Source organism: Anser cygnoides, chromosome 1, assembly GCF_040182565.1.
Source record: "Anser cygnoides isolate HZ-2024a breed goose chromosome 1, Taihu_goose_T2T_genome, whole genome shotgun sequence".
NCBI classification, from domain to species: Eukaryota; Metazoa; Chordata; class Aves; order Anseriformes; family Anatidae; genus Anser; species Anser cygnoides.
In genome coordinates this window covers 77,725,251-77,748,210 of record NC_089873.1, presented here as the reverse complement: position 1 = coordinate 77,748,210, position 22,960 = coordinate 77,725,251, and the positions used below count along the sequence as shown (strand labels likewise).

The window sequence follows — 22,960 nt, the reverse complement described above, 5'->3', positions numbered from 1 at the left end:
ACCCAAACTGGCCAAAGGGGTATTCCATACCATCTGACGTCATGCTAAACAATATATAGGGGTGGCTGGCCGGGGTGGGGGGGGCCGGCTGCTCGGGGATAGGCTGGGCATCGGTCAGCGGGTGGTGAGCAATTGCATTGTGCATCACTTGTTTTCTTACACATTATTATTGTTAATACTATTACCATTATCACTATTATTATTATTATCATTATTATTGTTATTATTATTTTCCTGTCTTAATAAACTGTCTTTATCTCAACTCACAGGCTTCACTTTCCCGTTTCTCTCCCCCCATCCCAGAGAGGGAGGGGGGGAGGGTGAGCGAACGGCTGTGTGGTGTTTAGCTGCCAAAATCCAAACACCATGTCACACAATTAACTGAAGGGAAGGAAAGCAACAGAAAAGAGAAGGAAGTCTTTCAGTTTAGGCTGGCAGAACAAGGCAGCGGGAGGCACACTAATTTGAACTGTTTTACACAGCATTTGTATGTGTGCTCAGCATATCAAACTGTGCATGAAGAAATGATATGTGAACACAACACATGGATCAGCGAGGGAGTCAAAGCATATAGCCCTGAACTGGCTGAAGGAATGCCATTAGCACAGAAGGTAATGAGTAGTTTGCCAGCTGTCTGACCTCCAGCATTGCATTGCAGTTAAATGGACATTCAAAATTAAGTTTCTTTCAGTCATACCTTATACTTTTACAACACTTTTCATCTCCAGGTGCTTTAATTATGGCATTACTCAAGTCAGACAATGCAGCCAGCCTTGATGTAGAGTGCAACAGCTAGCTGGCCATGAGTGATAGCCTAAGAAAGCAAGCTGCTTCTGCTGGTAGAACTACTGCTTAGCAGGTCATCCCCAGGCATAACAGGCTGCCTTGTGCAGTGTAGCAAAGCTGGCCTGTGTCAGAGGTCTGGAATATTAGGCTGGGCACTTACCGAAGGATGGGGGCATGTGTTTGTAGCTACTGGTAACCAGGGTCTGCCAGCAGTTGCTATGCCTACCATTTCTTTACATCCTCTTTCTTCTTGCTCTTCCCACTGTGCTGCTATTCCCACTCCTCTTCCTATGGCTGTAGCATCCCACCACCATCAAGAGAGATTCAAACTGAATTTTTCAAGGAATCGTCAATCTGGTTCCACAGGGCATTTTGGCCAGCTGTGGAGATGTTCTAAAATCTTCAAAACGTCCATAGTAAGATGCTGTAAAAAAATTCTCTTCCATTTGTTTTTCTTTTTCTTTTTCTTTTTCTTTTTTTTCTTTCTCCTTCTTTTTCTTTCTTTCTCTTTCTTTCTTTCCTTCTTTCTTTCTTTCTGCCTGCCTTCCCTGCCTTCCTGCCTTTCTTTCTTTCTCTTTTCTTTTCTCTTTTCTCTTCTTTTCTTTTTTCTTTTCTTTTCTTTTCTTTTCTTTTCTTTTCTTTTCTTTTCTTTTCTTTTCTTTTCTTTTCTTTTCTTTTCTTTTCTTTTCTTTTCTTTTCTTTTCTTTTCTCTTCTCTTCTCTTCTCTTCTCTTCTCTTCTCTTCTCTTTTCTTTTCTTTTCTTTTCTTTTCTTTTCTTTTCTTTTCTTTTCTTTTCTTTTCTTTTCTTTTCTTTTCTTTTCTTTTCTTTTCTTTTCTTTTCTTTTCTTTTCTTTTCTCTTCTCTTCTCTTCTCTTCTTTTCTCTTCTTTTCTCTTCTTTTTTCTTTTCTCTTCTTTTCTCTTTTCTCTTCTTTTTTTCTTTTCCTTTCTTTTCTTTCTGTTCTGTTCTGTGCTTTTTTCTTTTCCCCTATGTAATTTAAAACTTTTGGAAAAAGAGAGAAATAGGAAAATACTGATCCAAAATGTACCTAGACCACAGCAATACTAGATCTGGAAGAAACAAAACCCTGTGCAATCTCTGTTACAGTAAATGGGTACAATATTGCTTCCTATTCTGGTAATATATTTCACCAGAGAAGACTGATTCTCAAGACTGATTTAATTAGTGAGGACAGCATTAAAAATTTATGCCATTAGAGCTGTGTTGTGAAGATTTTACCTGCTCTTGTCAAAGTTAGCCTGCTTTGCTTGCTACCTCATACTTACCTGGCCTTTGGGTCAGGTGAAAATGAGAGCAAGAGTATTTGAATGACTAAAACACTTAAGAGGGAGAAGAACACATGGATTCCATGCCTTGCTTCAAAGACATTTTCCTTAGAAACATCACATCTTTCAAAGTAGTTCTCAAAAAGAGCTGCTTGTGCTGCCTGACTTTCATTCACATTAGATCTGATACGAGGAGTTTGATGCCTAAAGCAGTTTCTTGGAGGAAAACAGTGTCTGGTGAGGAATCTCCTGGAATAGCTTCAGGAACATCTTGTACAAAAGGCAAGTGAGCCTGAGGAAAGGTGGGGGTTTGAATGGGAAGAGTGGGAGTGGAGAGAAGGGCTGGAGATCAGTTGGTGGGTTTGTGCACTGGGTCTAAATACAGCAGAAGTGCTCAAGAGATGAACATGAGGGCTTACATGTATTCATCTGTCACCTAGAAGAGAAAACATTGAGGACCAGGAGGAATTTCCATAGGGTTTTCTTCACTGTCAGCCGACAGGAGAGGAGAGACAGTCACAAATCACAGACAAAGAGCCAGTGATGCTCCTGCTGTGAAGACCCAGTGGGAACGGGAAGGGAGGAATCAAGCCTGACAGAAAGGCTTGTGGGGATGAAGGTGATTGCTGCAAGATGATGTTCAGAGAGGGAGAAAAGGACGGTAAGTGGCTGTGTCACTCCCACCAGTTCCAGCCTCACAGGTGTCCACAATTGGCTTCATTTTTGAAGAGACCAGCAACCGCAAGAGGTGATTCTGCGGTGACTTTTCTATTAACTTTGATAGAAGATAGTCCTCTTTTTCCCCTAACTCTGTTTGCCTGTCTTGCATGCCACAGGGGACGAACTGTACTAAAGGAGAGTGAAACATGGCGGGGCTGTGTGGCTCCCTAGGAAGCCGCTTCCACCAGGCCAAGCATAGAAGAGTGGCGGCACCTTGTGGCCCAGACAGAGCGAGCAAGAACCTCTGACAGCTGCTCGAGTGAGAAACAGCGACAGAAAAGCAGGAAGGCACAAATTGCTTTGCCATGCCTCTTTTTGGATTCTGTCGAAATCGGTCCCACAGGCCAACGCTAAGTGGAGAAATGGCGGTCTTGGGAACCGACTGCAAACCCTGAGTGCCAGAGACCTGTCTGCTCTCTGCTGGTAAACAGGGAAGCGGCAAGGAACATAAATGTTTGTTCCTCATGTACATACACTGACTGCAGTGTCTGAGCTGCGAAGCTCTGCACCAGAATTGAGTGTTCATTTTCACAGGATGTTCTGAAGCTCAAAAGCAGAAATGGGCTGTGAAGAGAATCAGACAGAGGCTTGAGGGGAACAGGCCTGTTTTCCAGGTACCTAATTACAGTCCTTGTGCACAGTCTGCTTAAAACGTCCTTCATTTCTGATTACCAGCATCTGCCAGGATCTGGGGATGACCAGCCTGCACCACTGAGAATTTATGAGCAGACACAAAGACGGAATGGTGGGGGGATGACACGCTGCAGATATGTAAGCAAATATTAAGGGCCAGGAGCAATAAAAGCAGGTTTTCCTTTTCTGTCTGCAAGGTCTTTCATTATAAAAAAGGACAACTGGTGTCTGTTATTTGTCGTTTAAGACCTTGGTAAACTACTTAGACCTAATCTAACAGCCTGGTAGGTATCAGTACACTGCTCAAACTGCAGTTACTTGCCTACCTCTTTAGGAGGCATGAGGAATTTAATTAGTCTACAGCATTGCCTGCCAGCTAAATTAAGGATTTACCTACATTACAATAGGAAAAAGTGCCATAGCAGGACTGTTGTGGTTTAACCCCAGCAGGCAGCTGAGCACAATCCAGCCTCTCGCTCATTCTCCCCAGGTGGGATGGAGAGAGAACTGGAGAGGTGAAAGTATGGGAACTCCTAGGCTGAGATAAAGACAGCTCACTGGGCAAAGAACAAGCCGGACACACCAGCAAAGCAAAGCGAGGGATTCAGTTGGTGCTTCCCAGGGGCAGGCAGGAGTTCAGCCCCCTCCAGGAGAGCAGGGCTCAGCATGCAGAGCGGTCCCTGGGGAAGACAAGCCCCATCACCCCCGAATGTCCTCCCTCCTTCCTCCTTCTTTATACCAGTTTTATTGCTGAGCGTGATGTCCCTCTGGCCAGTTGGGACGCCTGTGCTGGCTGTGCCCCCAGCCAGCTTCTGGTGCACCCCCAGCCTCCCCGCTGGCAGGGCAGCGCAAGGAGCTGAAAAGGCCTTGGCTCTGTGTGAGCCCTGCTCTGCAGCAGCTGAAACATCCCCCTGTTATCATCACTGTTTTCATCACAAATCCAAAACACGGCATTGTGTGAGCCTCTATGAACTCTGTCCCTGCCAAAACCATGACAAGGACTCATCGGCAGGTGAATGAAGTGCAGTATAAAGCTAGCTCACATATCACTGCTATCCAAGCTCAGACAGCAGTTTAGCTGAAGCAGCCTAGAGCGAGTTCCCCTGCTTCTTGGCACGTGCATCAGTAAACTGCAGCACAGATACACTTCAAAGCACAGATACAGCTAGCTTGTTGTTCTTTACAGTGATTGTTCTTTACAGTTGGGCATTGCTGACCAGAAGGCGATGCATCCCCTTCCAAGCTGACACTGTGTTGATGTGAACAAGATGTAATAAAGAAAAAAAGGTGGGAAATAAGAGTTATCAAACTTTTTAATGGGCTGTACAGTCAATGAAAAATGGTTGTGCAACTACAACTTTAGTTTCTCGGAGGACAAAACCTTTCACTATCTCCACATGTAACTTCAGTGTAAGAGTAAGCACACGAGCTCAGATGTATGCCAGTTGAGACCAGAAATTTGTCTGCAAGAGTATGTAAACAAGCAGGACAAGCACATGATACTCACCTGAATATTATTCCATCGTCCAATTGCATTTTGTTTGAGAATTCCCTATGCAATTTACCATGAATATCTGTGACTGATGGATCCCAATTTAGCTGATGTCACTATGTTCTTACATAGCTTCTGTGCTCACTTTTGCCTTATTTTCAGTGAGTTGTTTTGACGATTAAATGATGAATTCCTGATAGTAATAGCAATGCCATGTTTTGTTCCTTTACTGTGTTAGAGATACACAGTTATTTTAGAATGAACCACGGATACATATTGTGAATTAAGCATAAAAATGCACTTGGGAGTCTTCCACACAAAGAAAAAAGGTTCAGAACCAGAGGAAACATAACAGATGTCAGACCCATGGAACACATGGACAAAGGCTGTTTTAAGCGTCCCAAGGCTTACTAAATCTCTGAAAGCCACATCCAGCTTCAGAAATCCATGAGTCATAGATGTTTGGCGGTCACAGGAAAACAGAAAGAGTTGTCAAACACAACATGGCAAATTTATATTCCTTAGACATCTGCTTTTAGTCATTGCTCATTTCTTCAGTTGTCTTTCCCTAGCTCCCTGTTCCTCTTAATTTTATGGATATGTAACACAACTCTCTTCAGTCATCCTTCCAAAATGAAGAATTCTTACTTGGCTATTGCTCACACAAAAGCTGATTTCTTCCTTTCCCCACCTGTCTTATCCTCCTACAAGCCTTTAGAGTTTTACAGCTTTTTTAATATGTAAGAAACAAAACACCCAGTATTCAAGATACATAAAAATCACTGATTAATACAGTGGAATAATGACTCTTATCCTTTTTGTCCTATACCATTTTCCTAATCACTCCCAAAATTTGGTTGCTTTTTTATCTGTTAGTATACACTTCTAAACAATAGGTATTTTCTTTGATCATAACCCCTCAGTATAAATGGATATTTTTATACATGAAATTAGGATTGTTTTTCTAACAGCTATCCCATTATATTTCTCTATTCAGTTTCATCATCCTGCTCTTTACTAACTTGAATACCTTGGTATCATTCCCTCTTTATTGCTCACTGCTCATTCCCTTTAACACATTTTTTTATAAACACACCAAAAATCTTTCCTTCTGCAAAAGTAAGATAATGGCAACCTTTCTTAGGTTGCCCACATATATAAATATACCTAGGATGACAAATGGGGATAGACAAACCCATCCAAGAGCAAGGAGAACCAAACCCACTGTCCAACAAATTTTCAGACAAGTGTGTTACTGACAAGTTTTTTTAGCTCATTTATGCAATGAGTTCATGCATAATAGAGTGATTTTGTTCCACTGGACATATTTTATTATTGCTCTTGCAACATTGACATTTAAGATAATTACTCCTGATGGGCATAATGCATTGTAACTAGACTAATTTGGAGTATTTCTGGAAATAAGAAATCATGTTTTTAGAGAATATTAATTGAAAATACAAATTTTTGAAAAAGCCGTCTCAGCTGGACACTGGAAATGCAAGTTAACTAATATGTGCTTAAAAAGCATTAAGAACATAAAATCACCAAGCATTATAAAGTACCTCAGAACTCACAAAGCCAAGTTTTATGAGATTCATATCGATCTGAAATGAACTAAGGTCAGAACACATTGGATCACCCTACAGGAAATGGCACAGAACTTGAGAGAAACATATATTGAACAGGACAGATTAGGTAAAAATGACTTAATGGAGCTAGAAGTAGGTGAAGGTTTAACTCCTACCCCTTCTGCAGAGGTTAACAAACATAATGACAATGTGTTACTGTCCTTCCTTCTCCCTTCTTCTCAATACTCTTGGCAAGAGCCACCAAACTGTCAAGAACAGCAGAGTTCTTGAGACCTACCCAAAACTGGAATTTTCTCTGAGAACATCCTGTCAGAAAATCCTCTGTACATTCTGCTCAATTTACAAGATGATCCTGATGTAGAAATACTGGGCTAGCTCTGACAGATCAGAAAACTGAAAGGAATGAATCCAGCCTTTCACAGACACAGGCACAAATCACACAGCACTGTGAAAATCTGAACTTGGACTATTTGAAAATAGGAAACACATGCAAGTGAAGGAGAAATTTATTTAACAGAGGACAACCACACACACAAACACTGAAGATCTGTCTCCAACAGAAGATCAGGGCAAAGATGTTGGGCAACTGATTGTGCACCTTATGAGTAACTTAGGCATTGATTACATCTGTCTAAGTTCATGGGATATATTCCATTCATGTGGCACAGGAACTTGGAAGCATACCATTTACCGTATGCAAATGCATGACAAATCACTCCATAACCATTCGCTATCTAAAAGGCTAAAGAAAATTGATTATTGCAAATTTCAGTTAACCAGCTATATTTTAAGATAGGTTTATATAAATTATGTAGTTTTCCTTTTTCAGTTTCACAAAATTATGATAAACAGCCCATATTAGCTTTTTGGGAAATACTTTCATAACAGGCTGACATGTTTAAAAAACAAACAAACAGCAAAAAAAAAAACTTGAGAAACAAATCTGCACATTTTTTCAAGTTCTGTGACCGAGTAGCACTATTCCCAAGTTAGCCCACTATAACAAAAATGACCACTGAAATTTGTCTGAGTGAACTACACACCTTTAATGAAAGGCAATTGTGGTGCCGGATATGTATCACACAGTATCACAGATTTCTAGGTTGGAAGAGACCTCAAGATCATCGAGTCCAACCTCCGACCTAACACTAAGTACTCCACTAAACCATATCGCTAAGCTCTACATCTAAACGTCTTTTAAAGACCTCCAGGGATGGCGACTCCACCACCTCCCTGGGCAGCCCATTCCAATGCTTAATAACCCTTTTGGTAAAGAAGTACTTCCTAACATCCAACCTAAAACTCCCCTGTCGCAACTTTCGCCCATTCCCCCTCGTCCCGTCACCAGGCACGTGGGAGAACAGACCAACCCCTACCTCTTTACAGCCTCCTTTAAGGTAACTGTAGAGAGCGATAAGGTCGCCCCTGAGCCTCCTCTTCTCCAGGCTGAACAAGCCCAGCTCCTTCAGCCGCTCCTCGTAAGACTTGTTCTCCAGACCCCTCACCAGCTTGGTCACCCTTCTCTGGACTTGCTCGAGCAGTGAACAGTAGTTCACTGCTGTATGTAGTGAAACAATAGTTGGCAAAAGATACTACACTTTTCAAGCTTGACCAGGATCCAGGATTTCACCTTTATGGTGACCGTTACATTCATCCTCACTGTCTCTGCCCCTCTGTGACCACTAAATCCTCCATATGATTGAAGAGCTTCTGTAAAATCATGAAGAGCAATGGAGGCATCCCTCAAGATTCTGTAGTTTTATAGTCAGGATTTCCCTTGCAGTGTGAGCAATACAAAACTGAATCTTTCAGGCAATAGATTGTGAATTTCCCATATTCTCCGACAGCCTTTATTTTGCAAACTGTCTGTAGAGTTCATCATTCATTGTCATTTGACAAGTCTGACGTAAGATTATACCAGATTTTTCTAACAAGAATTTGTCTAAGTGAAAACATGTATCAGCTACCCTTTCTTTCTGCCCCTTATGAACACTCACATTAAAGTTTCTGCATTTATTTTTGATACATGTAGAGGTTTAGGGTACACCCACTGCATTTGCAGAACATTCAGCAAGTAGCTGAAACATTACAAGAGTTCCTGATTCAAACAGTAACCCTGGCAATAGTATCAACAGCTCATATTTCTATTAGAGTTGCACTTACTCATATTTTTGCATTTTCTAACATAAAAGGAATAGAAATCAAGTTCATCACAATTTCCCTAAGCCTGTCTATTCACAGGAAACTGCTCCTGAAACCAAAGTTCGCAAGTTACTTGACCGTGACAAGGTAGAGTAACTAAAAACTTGGCCAATTTTAAATGACATTATTAAAATTGAATTGTTCAAAAAAATCTGGACTTCTGCAATTTATCACATAGTTTATATGAGTAAAATGATTTATCTACCTATAACAAAGTTCATCGTTCTGTCCAAAATAGCTCTTGTTATCCATGGAATTTATCTCATGCAGAACCCTAAAACCTCAATGAAAGAAATATTTGGACGATAATTTAAGAGGGGACTAGTGCAGCTAATTCACCTTCAACTGTTCACCTGTTAACCTTACTACTAAAGGCAGTAAAACAATTTCAAATTTAAAACTTTGCTTTGTAAAGGGAAGTCAACACAAAGTTAATCAGAGAGCAGTAAAACAGTAGATCTTATAACGGGAAAAGATACAGAAAATTTTATGTTGAGAGTCATAAAATAAAATGACAAACCATTACTATTCATCTCTGTAATAACTGCCTTTGTGCCACTGCCATTATTTTTTTATTTTATTTTTTAGCATAACTCAAGGCTGAACCTGACTCACTGGTAAATACTAGGATTGAAAACAGATGCATATTTTTAGTGTCAGTTATACAAGTGTTTACAGTTCATTGAATTCTTCAAATCACAATGGGAAAAGTTGTATTTTACATAAATACAAACACACATATACACCAACTTTAAATTAACATGCTAAAAATAATCTGAATACATATTTTACATAAAAATTTGTGGAAATGTCAACTATGATTTTTTCTTCCACAGCAATTCCTTTTCCATACAATAAACATTAAAGAACATTTTCTTTACTTTTTTTTTTCCTTTTAACACATTAGTAATTGTAATAAAGACTTCATAGAAAGAAACAGAGTTTCTGCAAAGGAAAAATTTCAAAGTTAATGGGAGATTTAGTTCTAAATTTGGCAAAGCATTTAGGTATGTTAATTTAAGCACTTAAATAAAACCCAGTATAAACAGATTCAAAGGTTATGATGGCATAATTCCAAATGCTGCTTAATTACTTATCTCAAAATTGAACACATGCTTAAATGCTTTTGTTAGTTAGTGTTAGTATTAGTTGGCTTTACAGTAACTAAACTTTTCAAAATATAGGAAAATGTTTGGTAGTTATTTTACACCCAACTTCTCCATCATATGCTAAAACTCTTCCTTCCTAGAGAAGTGTCTCATGAAAAGCTAGCCCACAACTGCAATATCATATAGAAGATAGAGGAAATGTAAATAACTGCACAACTGACAGAACAAATTTTTTGGAAGTCTGAATTACATATCCACAAATCATAAAAAAAATCACCATTCCCTGAAAATATTTGTATTATGAAATAAAGATACATCATTCCTTTTGGACAAGTGTAATGATTTAGAGTAGATTTACAAGACACTACTTTTTCTAGTATTCCTTCCATTGCACTTAACTGGCTTTTAAAATAATCATGAATACAATCACGGATACTAGCACTTAATCAGAATGGAATCTTAAATTAGAGGGAAACATCCTTTTAACTCTACAGTGGTGTACAATTTGAAAGGCAGCCATCCATTGAGATACAGGCTTACTGAGGGGGGAATGGAGAAGATGAAAAGCGGGGAAGAATGACTGCGGTGTTATTTAAGTAGTTCCTTATTTCCACTTCTGCTGCTCTCATTTTCCCCCTGTATCCTGTCCTGCTGAATTCACATCTTCCATTTGCTTTCTTGCAGAGTTCACTTTTTCTAACAACAGGAATATGTGTTCTGCAAACTCCCGGACAGCTCCACAACCACCATGGCTTTTACAAATGTAACCAGCAGCCTTCTGAGCAACTGCACAAGCATCAGCAGGCACACCACTCATGCCAGCTTTCTTCAAGCATTCCACATCAGACTCTTCATTTCCTATTGAGAAAAAATGAGAGAGATAAAAATACCACAAAGGGAAAAAACTGAGCAAAATCATCATTTTTCCACATACTTATTAATAGTTTTTAGAATTTCTATTCTTGCCACAATTTTCATCTGAGAAGCTCAACAGCACTTTGCATATGTATTCTTAGAAAATCCCAGTGACATGTAAACACTGACCATACTTTATACATAATATTCAGGCAAAAGAATGGTACTATTAAGATGAGTGAAATTATTTGAGCAGCTGAGTAAGCATTTGCAGGACCTACGTTACCACTGAAAAGTAATTTTGTACAAGATTACATAGCTTTCAGTTTTAATTCTGGCTGATTTTTGTTTCTATTTCAGAATATATAACTCTACAATATTAATCTGAAATGAACCAGAATCAATTCAAAAGCGTGAACCGCAACTGTTTACTTGTTCAATATCAAAAGATTTTCTAAATCACATTACAAAAATAGCTAAAACATTACTTACCAAAGTAGACACTCATTCATCATTGCATTTAATATTTAGATTGTACCCTAACAGGACTTCAAATATGTATTTGCTTTTGGTGATTTTGTATTGTAATTTGTACTCTAATCCCACTATGGTTAGTGTATTAGCAACGGGCAAAGTGATTTTGAAGATGAGCAGTGCTACGAAGTTTGCATGCGTATGCTACATGAAATTTTACTACCAAAAAAAGAAAAAAAAAAAAAAAGAAAAAAGAAACTGACCTAAGTAAGCAACTTCTTTCCAGCCCAAGCCAATGCATTTTTGCCAGTCTTCCAGGACTTGTAATTTATTTGTTGCATTAACTTCTGCTACACATCCCAGCTGCATGGCTGGCAGGGTTTTTGAACAATCTCTTTCAGAGATGAGTCGAACCTATTAAATCAAGTTAGAATAAATTCTATACACAAGGAAAAAAAGCCATTTAAGTTGATTTACAAAAAGAGAGTAGATGTTTCAGATGTAAGCTTTCTCAGATATCAGAAGAGTGTTGCATGACTGGTTTCTTTGTTCAGAACTCAGAGTGGAAGTAATTTGTGTCCAAAAACACATTACAATCTTGAAATACAAGTTGCTTTGGGAAAGTGAAACAAACTGTAGGCTTCCTTGAGCTTCACAAAACACAAGTTTACATTTATCTTTTTAAAAGCAACATGTACCAAATAAAAATACTGCAAATCACGGTACAGTGCCACGCTCACTATCTAATGCAGTAACATCTAAGCTAAGCCAAAGCAGGGAATAAAAGAATTTCCAAGGAAAGTTTCTGCAGTTTTTGTAGAAGTAGAATATTTTTAAGTATTTTTCCTGATCCCTCTGCCTAATAACGTTACCACATTAGTTACAGTAGGACTTCAGAGTGTCAAGAGACCACTAAACAGACAGAAGTGGCATGGTACATTAATCTCTGGAAGTTCATTCCAAATTTTAAATTTAGAAATGATGTACAATGTACGCTAAAACCAGATTACTGCAGCAGGATTTTTAAAGATCTCAGACACAGCTACTCCATGTTTTCTGCCCAAGTTGTGGGCAAGATTATCTTTGTTGTTGTTAATTGCTGTTAAATGCTAACAAGTATTTGGTATTAAGCACAGAATGAATGGGAACAGTGCACAAAGCAAGAGTACACCAGAACCACGCACTAGAAATACAGCAAGTGCGGCACAAAGCCCAAGAGGTTTTTAATAATAAATTCCAAGTCATATAAGTATGAGAATGGGCACCCAGAGGCAACAAAACAATTACAAGCTTCCTCCCTTCTGCCTCACAGAAAACGAAGCTGAGGAAGTTTTGAAAAAACACCTACTCCATTTCACTGCCCCAAGGCAGCACCAGCTGCACCTAAATATATCAAGAATGTCTTGCCTAACCTGTTACAACAACAACAGAAAACCTACAACAGACTCCAAAATGAATCTGCAACAAACTACTCAGGGTTTAACTACCTTTGTCTTATCCATGCCCATCTCTATCTGCAACAGGACTTGGATAAGGCTCTCTGAATGAAGTCCAAATCTGTACTTAGTTCTTACCCCAAGACTTAGTTCTTACCCCAAGAAATTCTTCTAGCTACTTCAAAAGCAACAGCACAAAGAGAAAATAACAGGAAGGCTAATTTTACATAATGCAAGCAAATATTCTGTTCAGCAGAATTTAGTAATAATAATTCAGGAAAGCATCCATATTACAGTCTGTGTTATTTAAGTTTTTTCATTTGAATTCTTACAACTTAGGAGCACGTAAGTTACAGTTAAAGCAACTATGTGGACAAAAGTGATTGGGGTTTAATTTCCCCTCTGCCACAAAAATGGCTCATCTAGGATGAGCCAAGTAATTTGCCTGGGTATCCTTCTTAGATAGCTAAGAGATAACAACATATCCCTGCTTGGTAAAGCTTTTGCAAAAACATACATTTTATACAGCAGAGACATGTCACAATAAACAAGAAACTGACTGCTAGCTAATGTGTATGTAGACTAAAGAGCACACAATATGACTGGTGCTAGCAAAACACCATACAAATTTCTTTCCACATTTTTCCAGGAAAAAAAGAGAAAGATGCCATAGCTGATATGAATGAGATGGATCAGTTTATCAAAACACATTTATTTTACTCTACAGAATCCGAAAAGTGTTTGCCCCAACCCTGAACCAGTGTATCATGCTGCTCGATCACATCATAAATAAAGCATCATGCTTTAGAACAACACTTACCTCGATTCCCCTTTTCTTTAGCAGATTGATACCAACAATATCTCTATAATCGTAGGAGACCATTTCCTTCTGATCTTCTGTGACATAAATGCGACCATTTGTCAGGCATCCATCAATACTGCAAACCAATAGCTTCACTTCCTTTAATGGTTCCTTGCCGAAATACCCAAAGCTAGACAAAGAAGTTATCTTTTTAGATGGAAGTTTTTGCACACTCTGAAAACAAACATTTCAAATACAATTGTGACCTTCACACAGACGAATTAGCTTTGAAATTCCTTTTTTCCCTAACGTCTTTTCTCATTACCTTCACTCTCCAAATAGATTCTCCTTCAATGAAAAAAAATAAAGCCATCCAAGACAGCTCAGTTATGTCACCCACTTAAAAATTAGGATGGCATTCATTTCCCTAGCACAAAAGCTTAAGTTGTATTAACACTTATGGTGGAAAAAAATAAAATGGAGTAAAGGATGAAAAAGGTACAGTAAACACATTCCATTCACAGCTGCTATTTATTTGTAGAGATACAGAATAGCTGCAAAGAAAAGGCAGCAGGCAAGATGTAATCAACTCATGCCTTCTACTTGGAGCACTCTTAGTCATGTGAATTAGTAAGCATGATCTAGACTGCGGAAACCTAAGACAACTCAGCTAAAAAGGCCAGAAATGACACTAACACATTGCTATGGTATAGCGAGGCTTACAATCTCCCTTTTCCCAGGCTGAACTTAAGTGAACTAGCAAACAAGAAACACATACAAACAGCACAAAGGTAATTCAGATGATTTCAAGAAAGAAAGAAAAAATGATGGATGGAAATAAAATTATTCAATTATATTTGATTTTGATTAATTTCTGAAATTGTAAGTTAAAAAAAACTACTTTATAAATTCACATGATCATTCTTTGAAATAATGACCGATATTACAGAAAGGAAGGAACCAGACTTGCTTTTACCTCAGTACTCTTTGCTCTGCAATAGGCCAGTCAATGTCTATATCAATATCCACACTATGCTCAGCACGCATTTCATAGTAGGCCATTTTACCACCCTAGATAAAATAGAACCCATTACAATTTTCTGCTTGGGTTAATAAAGCTACAAAACTCTACAATTTAGTATCATGTAATGAAAGTTGGTTACATGGAAGTCACGCTGACTAGCTCAGATGCTAGTGAGCCATCAACAACAGTATTTTGTCAGTTACACAGAACCAAGCATTTGAAACTTTATATAAGCCACAGTTAGTATCTTCCTTGCACAACTAGAGGAAGTGTGCAATAAAGACAGTATTCATTAGGTCATACTGATTCAATAGGTCTTTTAATGCAGTAAAGCAGTAATACCTTAGCACTGAATCAATACATGTATGTTTATTTTTTGCTTTCTGTCTACGCAAAGACTTCACCTCAACTGGAAAAACATCCACCAAAACCCAGTGTAATTTAAAAAAACCTAAAAGCCCTGATCCTCAGAGAGTTAGTGGCCTACTTTCAAAAAATGTGTAATTCAGCACAACTGTACAACTTCACATCAATGCCTGTAAGTTCTCACAGCACTATCCAGCACTGCATGTGTCTATCCAAAGCATAGAGAACTAAAGCTATTACCTCTAGATTAGTAATGTATCTGCAAAAGAGCTAAGAATCTAGTATTCTGACATAACTAGTATGGTATTCATATCACAAAAGTGGAAATATCTACATTAGGCTTTTTTCCAGTTCTGATGACAAATATTGGAAATTATCTGTAAGATGGCAAACTTATCTTGCATGAGAAAGTTAAGAGACTATTTTTATAGACAAAATTAAAGCTGAAGTAAATATATTTGCTCTGTATTACTACACAAGGACACAAACATCAGGAAAGGGAAAAAGACTGTTTAAACTACAGCACAAAATAGGCATAAGGCAAAAGGTCTAAAGTTGCCAAGAATGCAAGCTTACAGATTATATGAGAAGCCTGTGGCACTGCAGGTCAGTTTTACACCCTCAGTAACACTAAACTGAACTATAAGGTATGCACTTACATAGCAGTAAATTTACGTGAAACTCAGGATTTTAGGCTTATAAGTATATACTGTTCAATATTATTTGTACAAATTTGTTTTGAAGGAGGCTGTAACTGGTACTGCCCTAACTACAACCAGCTCTCTTAAGTTACAAATGATATGCTAACTGTCCTGAAGTCAAAGTGCTGTTAGTAGATACTGATGGCATCAGAAACTGAAATACATCATTGAATTCAAAACACTCCGTGACAAGAGTAAAAGATGCATTTTTTTTTAAACAGCCGTAAAAAAAAAAAAAAAAAAAAAAAGCACTAACCTGCAAGTAGCCCTTCTCAATCAAATGCCTCTTTGCAAAATAAAATGATCCATTTTCATACAGCTCCCCAGGCCAATCTTGCCTCCGGTACCGTTTTGCTGGATTCAGGTTTTGGGGCTCTGTCATTTTATTTTCTGTTAACAGACAGAAATGCCAAAATAAGTTTTCCAGAATCCCTGTTCAAAATCACATAATAACTTCCTGTAAAACAGCTTTCTGTTGAAAAATTAAGGTTCATTCACCATCTTCTTTCATTATTATCTCTAATTGTTTAGCTTTATAAAGAATCACTGAATTGCTTACTCTTTTTTGGAACTGTGGGTAACAAAGTGGAGAACCGTCCTGCATTTCTAGCAGAGGAAAAGAAAGTTCTACTTTCCAACATAAAAAAAATATATATTAAAAAAATCCTGAGATGTCATTATCTCCCAAACTGATTTCTAAAAGTAGTAAGGGGATATTCTTCTAGAGTGTCCTTGCTAGTGTGAAGAAAATACCATATCCCTTCCATAATCTAACTCCTAGTACACAATAGGAAGGGGTTTAGATTGCAGTGAGGCTAAACACAAAAAAACATTCAGCTACATACACCTAAAAACCAAAATGCCCTAAAAGAACGGAGAGCTGAGAGGACCGTCTTGAAATATGAAAGGTGAAAAACGAACATAGAAGAAATTTTGCCTGTGGAAATATCTCGGTACTTCCCCAAAATACTTCCTATTTAGAGATATACATAATATTAACAATTCTTATATGGTTTAATCAGTGTCCACAAATAAACAGAACAGTGCCTTTGAACAAGCAAGATCCCGTAAGATCTCATACCGTTAGCAGAAACTGAACCAGCGACCAGAGACTTCTGTTTTTAAGCCACCCCAATTCACATGCACAAAGCAGCTAAAATTCATCAGGTCTCACTATCCCATGAAGAAGTTATAGGGTATTCTCAAAAACCGAAAACATCCTGAAACTTTCATATATATAAACTTAGTGTTTAATAAATACAATACAACTTTGTGCTCAATGAAGTAAACATTCCTAAGCACGGGAAGACATCTGTCTCTTTCAGGGTACATTAATATTAAACCTCAATGCTGAAAGAACAACTGAAATACACAGGAAGAGGTACAAAAATCTTCTAATGCATTCAGGATTTTAAATTAGTCTGAGAACAGCACAATACTAAACTGGATTCTACTCAGGCAAATTGGTGTTACCTGAAACAGTGTTTCTGAAAGGCAAGCTGCTTTTACCCTTAAGTTGTGAATGTTTTCAAAATTTTTAGCTTGTTCTCCTCATATGTATGCCTTGCAGTTGAGTAATTCTTTATCTTTTGCTACATTAAAAGACTTCAGGTGTCATTTTGCACTAAAGAGCAATTTGCTCTTTTAGGTAGGCCTCGAGGCTTTTTTATTGGAACAGTTTGAGGATAGATGTTATTTACAGAGGTCGATACAGGTTATCAAATACCTATGGAGAAGTGGTGGCACACCTTCATTTCAAAGCCACATGGTACATCCAAATTAGATTTAGATTTTCAGATGTCCATCTAGCATCTCAAGACATGAAGTGGACTTTCACCTAGTCATCTAAAATACAAACCACAGAATCCTATACTTCCATCCATGATTTTGATATTCCTCTTACATATTATCAATAAATTTTCCTCCTCTTATGAGGAAAAAGGAATATGTTCATGTCATGTGTTTATTCTAAACAAAGGCCTAATTTTTATTCCAACTTACCTCCAGTATCAACATTCATCTACTTCACATTCTCTTTTACAGTATGACACTTTGTAAACTCACTAAAAATTACATCTGAAACATTTTAGATCTCAACAGAATAATGTTAATATCTGAGTAACATTTGTTTTTAGAAAATAAAAATAATGATGTGACAGTATCTGAACTAACCATTTTGTGCAAAAAAGGGAAGGAAACATTTCTACTTTAATCACAGAAATAAAAGCAATGTGGGGAATAGTTCTTAGTACAAGCACAGAAGGTACTTATCTAGCTATGATAACATATAAGCTTTGTAAGTAAAGGTCAGTCCTGAGTCATCTTGGAAAGAGGAATAATTTCTCTAGGAAAAATAGTTGTATTTTTCTGTATGAGCTACTTGAGTTCAGTCCTTAAGAATCAAAGGCAGTCTGCAATCTCACTTGAGTCAGCTGACAATTTGGCAAGCTGAAAACAACCCTAAGCCTCCAAGCTACCAGGTTGCCATCCAGTCTTGACTAAGATTTAGCTCACATTATTTGCTACTTATTAGCTATTACACGGTAAGACTAAACAATTCCCTAGTTAAGACAGGACCTCAGTGTCATGTCCACAAAACATCAATACCCACCAAGCAGACGTTAACATGTAAAGTTTGGGGAAGTTATTTTTTGAGCCTTGACATGATAATAGTATTTTCATTTTCAGCATCTTAAGATTGGCTGAGCAATGATCAGTAATATTAAAACAGCACTACTTAAAAGGAATCTTAAGCGATCTTAAACCTTTCAAAGAAGCCAGCCTACGTCTCTAAAGGCCCTTCCAGATATAAACGTCATGGGTACAAACATTAAACATTTGAATAAATAAAACTTTGATTAATTTTAACTTTAACCAGAAACAGATAAATATTACCTCCTTTTTTTACCTCGCTCCACCTAAATTGATGCCGTCTTACAACAGAGAAGACAGAATCAAAGCCCTCTTTCTGGATCAGATCTGCCACTTTTATAAGATCACTGGGATGTAAACAGGGAGATGTTGCTTGAATATTTCCTACAATATCGACCTCTAAAGAAAAATAAAGAAACATTTATGAAACAATGAGTATTTTAATACATACAACCCCAAAGTGTGGTATGAGTGGATGCCACAAAAGGAGAATCCTTCCAGCTTTAACTCACTATAGGATTTACTTATTTTTCTAAACACTAGTGCATCATCCTTACGGGGCTACAACATAAAAGCTCAGCGTGTTTCATTACTGATTTACCCTGATGATGATTAAGAAACTCTCTGATAGCTTCTAGAGAAGTAGAGGAGTCTTGAGATACTTCAGGGCTTCGACGATGAACTTGGGCGCCAAACTGCTTTGCAACCTTCTCGATTTCATCGTGGTCTGTAGAAACCCACACACTGTTGGCAGACAGTGACAGAAATGAATGATTACATACAAAACAACACCCAGCACTGTCCACTTGTCTGCTGTAATCTGCTAACCTGAACAACTCCCTGTACTATACCTGGCAATGAAAGGAACTAGTTCTTTTATTTGTGTGGTAAAACTACTTGTCAGTCCAACAAAGCACTTTCAACAACAGGGATAAAACACACACACATTCATTAGATTGTAAAATCTCAAGCCTGGGTTGCAATTCAATTTAATTCTATAGGGTGCCTGATCTACCACAGAATCACAGAGAATAGTGCAACAGATCACCAAAGACAGCTACGGGAACGGTTCTTGTATTCCTTTACTCGGGCTTTTGCTTTCTGCAAATATTCTCGTACATTAAATCTCATTCATCATCATGTTTGTGTTCAGCCTGCCATCTCCTCTGACACACAAAGCAGATGAAACCAGGGACTTCCAAAGCTAAATTCATAAGTCTTAGTATCTTAAGCTAACAGCCTGAACCCTCCAGGTGAAAGCTGTAATAGATTCACATCCTCTGTGGCTCCTAGAAAATGAAAAATGTGGAACATACATGACCATTAAGTTGTATTTGTTGGTAGACAAACCTGTGAATGCAAATGATGAGGATTAGCATGCATTTATTAGCAAAAGCATACTTAATGGTCTTTGAACCTATGTACCAATTTTATACTACTTGTGCTTCAAGCCTCTCTGCTGTGGGGTTGGAATGTACTGTTTGTTAGGAGAGGGATAAAAATCACATCCTTTGTGTCTACTGGAAGCATTTTTTTCAAGGGAACTTGCAAATGGCTCCAGCAATTCCCTAAACTTCTTGCTGGGACATGGGTCTTGCTACCAAGGGTGCCCCCCATTGCCCTTCTCCTCAGGCAAGATGCAGCACCAGCCAGCCAGAAGAAACCTCCAGGGGCGGTGGGGGCTGCACAGCTGGGACGAGTGGGTACAAACTGTGCTGATTGAGGTCTCTCTCTAAATCAGAGATCAACAACAAACCCAGCAGGCAACTTTTTTTTCTTCTCCTGCTTGCCTATTCTGTATAGCTTCTATACTCCACATAAAGATAAAGACAGTGGGCAATATGTATAAATGATGTGTTGATGCCATGACAATTTACCCTGCTTCCTCTAGTCTAATTCAAAATTGGATTTCTTTGGAGAAGGTGGTTACCCAGCCAGAAAAGAATTATGGGTTTGATAAAGAAATTACTTGAGGATGGCTGACTAGCACCTTGTTGGCCAGACTGGGTGATCAAAATGGTCCCATTTAGCCTTAAAACACAATAAAATGTGAACATTACTACATGCTACCTGCTCTCACATTTATTTTGATGACCTTTTTCTTCTTTGAGGCACTGATGCCAGACAACAGTTCATCCCCCAGACTGCTTTCATATCTTTACTGTATCATCTGTAAGAACTTGTAATGCGGATCACTTCCATATGGCACCACTCCTGATCTGTCAGTCACACACTTTCATGATGCATATGTAATCACAGAATCATAGAATCGTAGAAACCACATATGTAGGTATCTTAAGCAACATAAAATTCAAAGTTGTAGCTAGAAAAAAATCTACTGCCAGCATGCCACAATGTTAGGCATGCTAAAAGATCATTGTATTATGACTAGTTTGAATGATGTATTCAAAATCACTGCAGAGTTCAGAAACAAGGCTAACAATAAGTAAAAATGCCACTCAGTTAGACAAATAGCTTATTCTGCAAGCATTTTAAAATCTATCGGTTAGGCTCCATACAACCCCAGGGAAAGAACTGTTCGAGTCACAACCGTGTGTGTTGTGGCACTGAAAACTTTCAATACTAGCAAGGCAAGACTGTTGTGCATCAGAGATAATAAACATTTACAAAAGGAAGGACAAAGTCCGAGTATTATGTGAAGGTAAACACTGCCTAAATACTGTATGGTGGCTGCTGCCATCATTATGACAAAAAAGCATGGGAGATGCAGAAACAAAAATGAAAAAAACCTTTATTCTCTCAGCAATAATGGCATTCTCAGTGCACTGCACATAGCAAGTGGTGCTTTAGTTAAATTTTTCCACTCAAAGACATCATGAGATCATCAGAATCTGTGTATGACAGTGACAGCAACGTCAAGTCACACCCATGTAAATGAATGCGGAAGACGTATTTTCCGTAAACTGCTTCAGGATGGCTAGTTTAAACATACTCTACCCATTTGACTAACAGTGTTTTGCTGTGTAATGTGTACACTGTCAGCACAGCTGCTTCAAAGGGGACTGGAAAACCCATCACACTTCCATCTAACACACCTGTTATGCCTCACTCCTGTCAGGAAAATTCAAGTAGAAAAGAGGAGGTCACTCAAACCCTCATATTCATAACAGGTCGTTAAACAATATGGATTCACCTGCATGAAGTTATTATCAATGATCTAGGTCTGAAATGTTTTAACTGTTTCTTTATTAAAAATAAAGCCACAGATGCTTACTGTACTTTTCAGAACATGGTAAGATTTTATGGGATAATACTACAGTAGCTATGGGATACAGAAGATTCGTGCATACTTCCAGCTCTGAATCTAGTCAGGCTACATTTGTACACTTTACTATAAAACCTGAGATTCAAGTCCCTGCTGTTAACATAACACACAGCAGGTTTGTACCAGGAAGTTGCACCTAAGTGTGCTATGTACCAAGAGTATCCTAACCATGCACTAGTTTTGATTACAGTTACTAGTATGTGTGAGGAAAATTCTCACGTTTCTTCTGGTAGAATGGAAGAAATTTGCAATGCCCATGTTCTTAGCACAACTGACCTGTTTGTTTCTATGTGACTAATCGTTGCTGCCAAAGTTTCACACACTTTGCCACAAGGTGAGCTCCTGCTTCTGAGCACACAATTATTTCCTTCTCTTTGGCAATTCTGGGGCTTTCTCTGCCTCCACGGTTCTGGGGACTTGGAGAGGCTAACAAAAGCACGCTCCCTCAGCCTTACACAGCGCAAGCAGGGGGATGATTTTATTGCTGTCTTCACACACATAGCAGGAAGGCACAAGGAAAACTGAGCAACATTTTTTGGGCACGCGCAGCGCTAGAACACCCTGCAGGACCACAAACACCACTTGAGATGTCGCAGTTCTGTCACCACGAGAGCAACCAGCCTCGGGAACGGATGCCCTGCCGGGCTGCAGGCCCCCACCCCTGACACCCTTCCTGCTCCCGGCTCCCCAACCCCCCCAGCCCCACGCTGGGTCCCGAGGGCACAGCACCCCGTGGGTACCGACCCTGCCTTCGGGAAACGGCCCCCGCGCCGCAGGTAACGGCCCCAGCCCACCCTCACACACCCGGGGGAGGGGTGCGGAGTGCGCATGCGCACCTGTGGAAGACGCCGGCGTCCAGCGCGGCGCGCAGCACCCACCCGACGAGCGGCACGCCCGCCAGCAGCTTGATGTTCTTCAGCGGGATCCCCTTGCTGCCGCCACGCGCCAGCACCAGCGCGGCCAGGTGGGCGCGCGGCCGCACCTCGCCCGCCTCCATGTCGGGCGCCCTTCCCGCTACCGCGCGTGCATGATGGGAAGTGTAGTCCTGCTCCGCGCCTGCGTGTGCGGGAGGGGGGCGGCCGTTGGGCGAGGACGTGAGGGAGGCTGGGAGGTGGTATGGAGGGTGGGATAGGGCGTGGTGAACCGCGCAGGGGCGTCTTGTCTCAATGTATGAAATGTAGCCAGTTTTCTCTGTTCAGTATTTCCTGCACGTAAAAAAAAAAAAAAGGGAAACCAACAACAAAAAGAAAACAGCCAGATGAAGGTGTGGCTGGGTTCCTCGTCAGCACGCAGGACGTGGCTTTCAGCTGTTGAGCCCCGCTGCCCTCGCAGCCTGGAGCTGAGCACGCCCTGTAGCCCGTGGCAGGAGTGCCGCGTGGACCCCAGCTGGCTGGATTCAGTAGTTTTCCGTCAGCTGCCAGCGTAAATCCTCAAAACTTTCACGTCCTTCCCGTGGGGAGAGCGCCGGCAGAGGGCAGAGTAATCACACCGGAGCCTTTTCACATGAGAACATAAACTACTCCTCGCTTCTGTTTTCCACCTGCT

The 22,960-nt window shown here is 39.5% G+C and overlaps 1 protein-coding gene across 1 annotated transcript; it reads right to left on the bottom strand.

Annotated features, from left to right (window-relative positions):
* Positions 1-6,998: 6,998 nt before the first annotated feature.
* On the bottom strand, positions 6,999-22,482 carry CMAS (cytidine monophosphate N-acetylneuraminic acid synthetase). The gene is made up of 8 exons (XM_048053925.2): positions 22,252-22,482; positions 18,731-18,873; positions 18,373-18,528; positions 15,734-15,867; positions 14,363-14,457; positions 13,405-13,576; positions 11,412-11,562; positions 6,999-10,677 (listed from the first exon to the last, which is right to left on the bottom strand). Exons 1-8 carry the CDS (start codon positions 22,410-22,412, stop codon positions 10,445-10,447), a joined length of 1,245 nt encoding a protein of 414 aa, XP_047909882.1. The 5' UTR covers positions 22,413-22,482; the 3' UTR covers positions 6,999-10,444.
* Positions 22,483-22,960: the final 478 nt, after the last annotated feature.

Coding starts and splice junctions, on each gene's coding strand:
- CMAS (XM_048053925.2), bottom strand. CDS start 22,412: ATGGAGGCGGGCGAGGTGCGGCCGCGCGCCCACCTGGCCGCGCTGGTG. Junction 18,529..18,730: donor GTTTCTTAATCATCATCAGG/GTAAATCAGTAA, acceptor ATTTTTCTTTAG/AGGTCGATATTGTAGGAAAT. Junction 13,577..14,362: donor GCAGAGCAAAGAGTACTGAG/GTAAAAGCAAGT, acceptor TTCTTTGTCTAG/CTTTGGGTATTTCGGCAAGG.